General features: G+C 53.4%; 1 protein-coding gene across 4 annotated transcripts; it reads left to right on the top strand.

Annotated features, from left to right (window-relative positions):
* Positions 1-399: 399 nt before the first annotated feature.
* On the top strand, positions 400-4,755 carry LOC117835950 (phospholipase D alpha 1). 4 transcript variants are annotated; one of them, XM_034715285.2, is made up of 4 exons: positions 400-678; positions 2,003-2,062; positions 2,157-4,050; positions 4,136-4,755. In XM_034715285.2, exons 1-4 carry the CDS (start codon positions 583-585, stop codon positions 4,579-4,581), a joined length of 2,496 nt encoding a protein of 831 aa, XP_034571176.1. In that variant the 5' UTR covers positions 400-582; the 3' UTR covers positions 4,582-4,755. The 4 variants fall into 4 exon arrangements, with proteins under 4 accessions (XP_034571176.1, XP_034571174.1, XP_034571173.1 ...); XM_034715283.2 differs by having other exon boundaries at positions 400-684; XM_034715282.2 differs by having other exon boundaries at positions 400-684; positions 2,154-4,050.
* Positions 4,756-6,504: the final 1,749 nt, after the last annotated feature.

Here is a 6,504-nt window from a genome sequence, read left to right as displayed (position 1 = left end):
ACGCATGTTCTGACCGGAGCTGTAAAACCGAATGGCGGGCCCCCAGAATCAAATCTTCAGCACTTTTACGCACCTAGAATAAAAAAGGCGAGCCGGCGCATCTCGCGAAACCCCAATCGAAATCCAGCATCGCCTCGACGGTCGACGAACTGGTCGCTGTCGAACTTGTCCTTTACTTTTCTTGCATTGCTCTGCGCGTGCTCGTGAAGTCACGGTAGGATCCCTTGCCTCGATACCTTCCGGCAGCTAGCGGCCCTCTTTTCGGTTTCATTCCCTTCTCAGATTGTTCTTGAAGCAAGGAAGGAGGGAAAGCGCAGGTGATGAGTGACCCACAGCACCCTGTTCCTCGGCGCTTTCCTCTCCATGGATATACTTATGATATTGTCCTTCTTGCAGCTGCAGCTGGCGTGCTTTCTTGGGGTTCCGTAGAGCCCAGCTTGCTCTATCGGACGGGAAGGGCTAGTGTATATAAACTGCGCGCACACCACCTTCTTGGCCTCGTCGGCTCGCTCGGAGCAAGAAGCACAGAGGGCTAGGCCAAGGCGGCGGAAGAGGAGCTCGGAGACCAAGGCGCCGAACGCCATGGCACAGCTGCTGCTGCACGGGTTGATCGACGCCAGGATCGTGGCGGCCGACCTGTCCGTCACGTCAGATGGCCAGCTGCAGCCGACCAAGAAGGTAGAGGTAGTGCTGCTGTATACTCTGTTTTCGAGAAACCTAGTAAAATCTTACTTGAGCGTTTTAGTAAAATCTTACTTGCAAAGAAGTGTGGTAGAGAACCAGGTGGAGTTTCTGCTTTCGAGTACTTGCCTAGATTGCCAGAGAACATTTCAATTTCATCCTAAAATTCTCGATCGAGGCGGATTTAAGTTTGGACAGGAAATCAGAAGGCTCAAATAAATCCGTTTCTTTTTGTTCAAAAACAAGGATAAACCCTTAGTCTTGCTGCACATCCTAACGATGGGCTGGGTCTCTTTTGATATCATGCATGACACGCCTTGTTCTCTGCTGGGCTGGGCCTACGCACTTGGGAGGTTTGGACTGCTTTCTCAAAGAAGTACCAACTTTTGCAAAACTATGGGCTCTTTGACAAAAGTACTAGTTTAGCGACAGTTGTGTCACATGAATTACATATTTAAGCCTACATATCATAAATCCATGTGTGAATTGTCGCAAAGTACCGTCGCAAATACTTGATGCTTTGATCAAAATTTGGCCAAACTTTGAAATTTTGGCCGTCAATAGTTGTCATAATATTTAGTTTGGGAACATAAGCATCATATGCTTAGATTTTTCTTGCAAAATACTTTTGTAATCTCAAAGGTTTATTAGATATTGTATCTATATATTCTAATAAAAATATTGATCATAGTTATATATAACTAAAAGACTACAAATATTCACAAGTGTCAAAGTATTTGTGACGCGGGTGTATATAGGCTTACGAACGCTAAATATGTAGTTTAATGATAACCCAGTTTAAATATGTAGTTTTGTAAGAACAAAGATACTCCCTCCATCCCAAATTACTATTCGTTTTGGCTTTTTCTATCTAAAAAGCCAAAACGAACAGTACTTTGGGACGGAGGGAGTATATACGTAGTCTTGCAAAGTCTATCATTCAAAAGAGGTATTACTATACAAGCCTTCCTCGGAATAATCATGGACCCTACTTTCTCATAGGATAATGAATATCACTCTAATTACACAAATATAAGTTGTTAAAGACACCGACATTGTCTACAAGGTACAACTCTGACTATTTATTATGAAAATGTTATTCAAAATGAAATGGATTGTTTGTCATAATGAAAGTATCTTTAACGATGAATCTATTAGCATCAATACTTATTGTTAATCTATCCACTATTTATGTATTGATGATCGGAGTTGGAAAAGTTTGACGGGTAGAAAGACGATTTTTATGATTATAAATTGCATCGCAAATCGAAAATGCCATTGGTTAACAAATTTTTCAAATTTTGATCTTGTCTGAAACCAGACTCGGATGAAGAGGAAGGTCTTCTCATGGATCAGCAAGCTGCCCTTCTGCAAATGCCAGGTTTAGCTCATCCCAGCTGGGTTGGCCATGGTACCACACCTGCCCATCCTTGCCATCGTACATAATCCTGACGCTGCTTTCGCGCTCGCAGCAGCGGCTGGAGAACGCCATCGGCCTCGGCACGGCCGGCAAGCTGTACGCGACGGTGGACATCGACAAGGCCCGTGTCGGGCGGACGCGCATGCTGGACCCCGTCCACTCTCCGCGCTGGAACGAGGCCTTCCGCATCTACTGCGCGCACGACGCCAGCAACATCATCTTCACTGTCAAGGCCGACAACGCCATCGGCGCCACGCTCATCGGCCGCGCCTACCTGCCCACCAGGGACGTCGTCGCCGGCCAGAAGGTGGAGCGGTGGCTCGACATCTGCGACGAGAAGCGCCAGCCCCTGGAAGGCGGGGACAAGATCCACGTCCAGCTCCAGTTCACGGACGTCGCCGCGGACCCCGAGGGCGGCTGGGGCGCCGGCGTCGGCGGCGCAGGGCCGTACGGGGGCGTCCCGCGCACCTTCTTCGAGCAGCGCCGCGGCTGCCGGGTCCGCCTGTACGGGGACGCGCACGTCTTCGACGGCTTCGCGCCGCACGTCCAGCTCGACGGCGGCAGGCCGTACGAGCCCCGCCGGTGCTGGGAGGACGTCTTCGAGGCGATCAATAACGCCCGGCGGATGGTGTACATCGCCGGGTGGTCCGTGAACACCGGCGTCCAGCTAGTGCGTGACCCGCGGCGGCCGTCGTCGGAGACGCTCGGGCAGCTGCTCATCCGGAAGGCCGACGAGGGCGTCACGGTGCTGATGCTGGTGTGGGACGACCGCACGTCGGGGGGGCTCGGCCCGATCAAGCGAGACGGGTTGATGGCCACGCACGACGAGGACACGGCGGGCTTCTTCCGCGGGACCAGGGTGCACTGCGTGCTCTGCCCGCGGAACCCCGACAAGGACCGGAGCTACGTGCAGGACGTCGAGACGGCCACCATGTTCACGCACCACCAGAAGACGGTGGTCGTCGACGGCGGCGGCGTCCCGGGGCCGAACGCGCCGCCGGAGCTCGTGAGCTTCCTCGGCGGCATCGACCTGTGCGACGGGCGGTACGACACGCAGGAGCACCCGCTGTTCCGCACGCTGGGCACCACGCACAACAAGGACTTCCACCAGCCCAACTTCCCCGGCGCGTCCATCAAGAAGGGCGGACCCAGGGAGCCATGGCACGACGTCCACTGCCGCGTCGAGGGCCCGGCGGCGTGGGACGTGCTCGACAACTTCGAGCAGCGGTGGCGGAAGCAGGGCAGCGGCGACAACCTCCTGGTCGCGCTGGACAAAGCGTGGGCGCCGCGCGAGGCGGCCGCCGGCGACGCCGAGTCCTGGAACGTGCAGGTGTTCCGGTCCATCGACGGCGGCGCGGCGGCAGGGTTCCCGGAGAACCGCGACGAGGCCCCCGACGAGGCCGCGCGGCGCGGCCTGGTGAGCGGCAAGGACCACGTGATCGAGCGCAGCATCCAGGACGCATACATCCACGCCATCCGCCGCGCCCGGGACTTCGTCTACATCGAGAACCAGTACTTCCTGGGGAGCTCCTACGCGTGGCGGCAGAACGACGGCGTGACCGTGGAGGCCATCAACGCGCTGCACCTCATCCCCAAGGAGCTGTCGCTCAAGATCGTGAGCAAGATCGAGGCCGGCGAGCGGTTCGCCGTGTACGTGGTGCTGCCCATGTGGCCGGAGGGCGTGCCGGAGAGCGGCTCCGTGCAGGCCATCCTGGACTGGCAGCGCCGCACGATGGAGATGATGTACAGGGACGTGTCGCTAGCCATCCGCGCCAAGGGGCTCCAGGCTGACCCCAGGGACTACCTCACCTTCTTCTGCCTCGGCAACCGCGAGGCGCCGCGCCCCGGCGAGTACGTGCCGCCGGAGCGGCCGGACCCCGACACCGACTACGAGAGGGCGCAGCAGGCCAGGCGCTTCATGATCTACGTCCACGCCAAGACGATGATAGGTAACTTGCATCTTGGCCGATTAATTTCAAGAACATCATGGATTTCATGTTGATCGATCGTTGCTTTCTCGATGGCCGTTTGCAGTCGACGACGAGTACATCATCGTGGGATCGGCGAACATCAACCAGCGCTCCATGGACGGCGGCCGCGATACGGAGATCGCGATGGGTGCGTACCAGCCGAGCCACCTGGCGACCAGGAACCGACCGGCGAGGGGCGAGGTCCACGGCTTCCGGGTCGCGCTGTGGCAGGAGCACCTGGGACAGGCGGCGGCGGCGGCGGCGGGAGAGCTCCTCCTCCGGCCGTCGAGCCTGGCTTGCGTGCACAGGGTGAACCAGGTGGCGCAGCAGCACTGGGACATGTTCGCGAGCGACACGTTCCAGGGCGACCTCCCTGGCCACCTCATGGCGTACCCGATCGTTGTGGGCGACGAAGGCAAGATCACGGGGATGACGACGCAGTTCCCGGACACCAAGGCCAAGGTGCTCGGCAGCAAGTCCAACGTCCTCCCGCCCATCCTCACCACATAATTTAATGATGATTTGATGCACCGTGAACTGCAGCCTGGGGTGAAATGTTGTTCATTGTTGATGTATATGTGCAAGCAAAGTGTGTGACTGGTATTGCAACTGGTGTGTGTGAGTAAAAGATGTGGATTGCAATTTATATGTGAATGGAATAAAGCACAAATGTGATTTCTATTCTTCCTATTTGCAACCATACACTTACGATTCATCCTGAGAGGAACTATAAGAGAATTTTGTTAAAAAGAAAGTATACATCCAATTTCAAACTTGGGTCATGGGTGCACACTCACACCTCATCATCCACCAAATAAGCTAAGTTTTCAACTTGGATCGATCTAATCATACCCGCATGAGGGTGGCCCTGACAAAAAAGCATGGCACAAAAATGATCTTATAGGTTAATAAATGTATATAATGTTGGTTAGGTGAGAAGATCTATTCTATGTATTAACAAATACTCTCATCCCAAAACAACAAGCACTACTACACAAAACGTTATCACCGCCGGTTCCCAAATGGCATCACCGCCGGTTTGGGAGTCCGGCGGATAAAGGTCGGCGATGATGCTCAGTGGTATCACCGCCGACCTCCAAACCGGTTGTGATGCCATTTTTAAAAACTAAAAGAAAAGGAAAAAAATACACCTGTCGCCGCTGCCGTACCCACCGTCGCCCCGCCGGTCCTCACCCACCGTCACCGTCTCTCCTCGTGATGCCCACATCACCTCGCTGCGTTGCCGGTTCTCACCCACCGTCACCGCCGTGCCTCAGCCCCACACAGACCAGATCCGGTCATTGAGGGAAAGAGGGAAATCTGAGCGAGGAGAGAGAACTCACCAAGTGTTGCCCACCGCCGCCACTGCCCAGCGCCACTATGGCTCCCCCGTGCGCCATCCTGCGCCGCGCGGCTCCACCACACGTCAAATCCACCGCCGTTGCTCCTCACTAGCAGAGGGGAGAGAGTTGAGGGGGGCAGTCGCAGTGGCGCAGGGGAGGGAGGAGAGGAAGGGGTGAGAGGGAGAGAAGGGGAGAGATCAAGTTGAGGGAAGAGCGGGGTGTGGGGAAGGCAAGCAGATAAGGGAGCCGCCGGGCACGCGGGGTAGGGAGACGGGTTGGTTTCAGGACACGAGGCAAGTCAAAATTGGAGTTCATAATAATTTCGGATCCGCGAACCCCCCATCACCGCCGGTTTGTATGACGAGCTGGCGGTGATAGGATATTATCACCGCCGGTTTTAGTTTTCACCGCCGGATCATGTAAAAATTCGACGGTGATAACTTATCACTGCCGGCTCGTCGAAAAACGACGGTGATGGCATTTTTTCTAGTAGTGAAGCCTCCTAGCATCATCTCATATTCAATTACTTTAATCTCTATAGGCCACCATGTTGTTTTCCCCTCAATGCATATACAATATGGCCATTTATTGGGCATCCTATAGTCCAATGCCGTGACATGACCTATATTGCTTTAAAAGATATTAAACATTGAATCTTTGATAAAATATTTGAACAAAATATCCACAACACACTAAATGATCTACATGGAGAGTGATAACTCCCATCACATTCTCCCTAGCTATGTATGGCAACAAACTAAGGGCATGTTTATTTGAGCTGCGCCTTTTGGAGCTTTTATGAAAAGTTGGTACTGGTTTTTTTTCTAAAAAACAACAGTAGATTTTCAAAGATGTTTTTAGCTTTTTGAGTAAAGAAAGCTATGAAAAGCTCGGCTTCTGGCTTTACGAAAGCTGCACGAGAAGTTCGATGTTTGTTTGAACTTCTGACTTTTCACACTAAGAAGCTACCCATAATCTCGAACAAACAGACCCTAAAAACTCCTATCTGCACTTCAAGCTTACAAAATGCATTATCCCATCATAATTTCACATACAGCTTGATTGAAAATCCTCAAAAAATGTAGTTGTT

The sequence above is a fragment of the Setaria viridis genome, chromosome 9 (genome assembly GCF_005286985.2).
Source record: "Setaria viridis chromosome 9, Setaria_viridis_v4.0, whole genome shotgun sequence".
NCBI classification, from domain to species: domain Eukaryota; kingdom Viridiplantae; phylum Streptophyta; class Magnoliopsida; order Poales; family Poaceae; genus Setaria; species Setaria viridis.
This window is presented reverse-complemented; position numbering and strand designations above follow the sequence as displayed.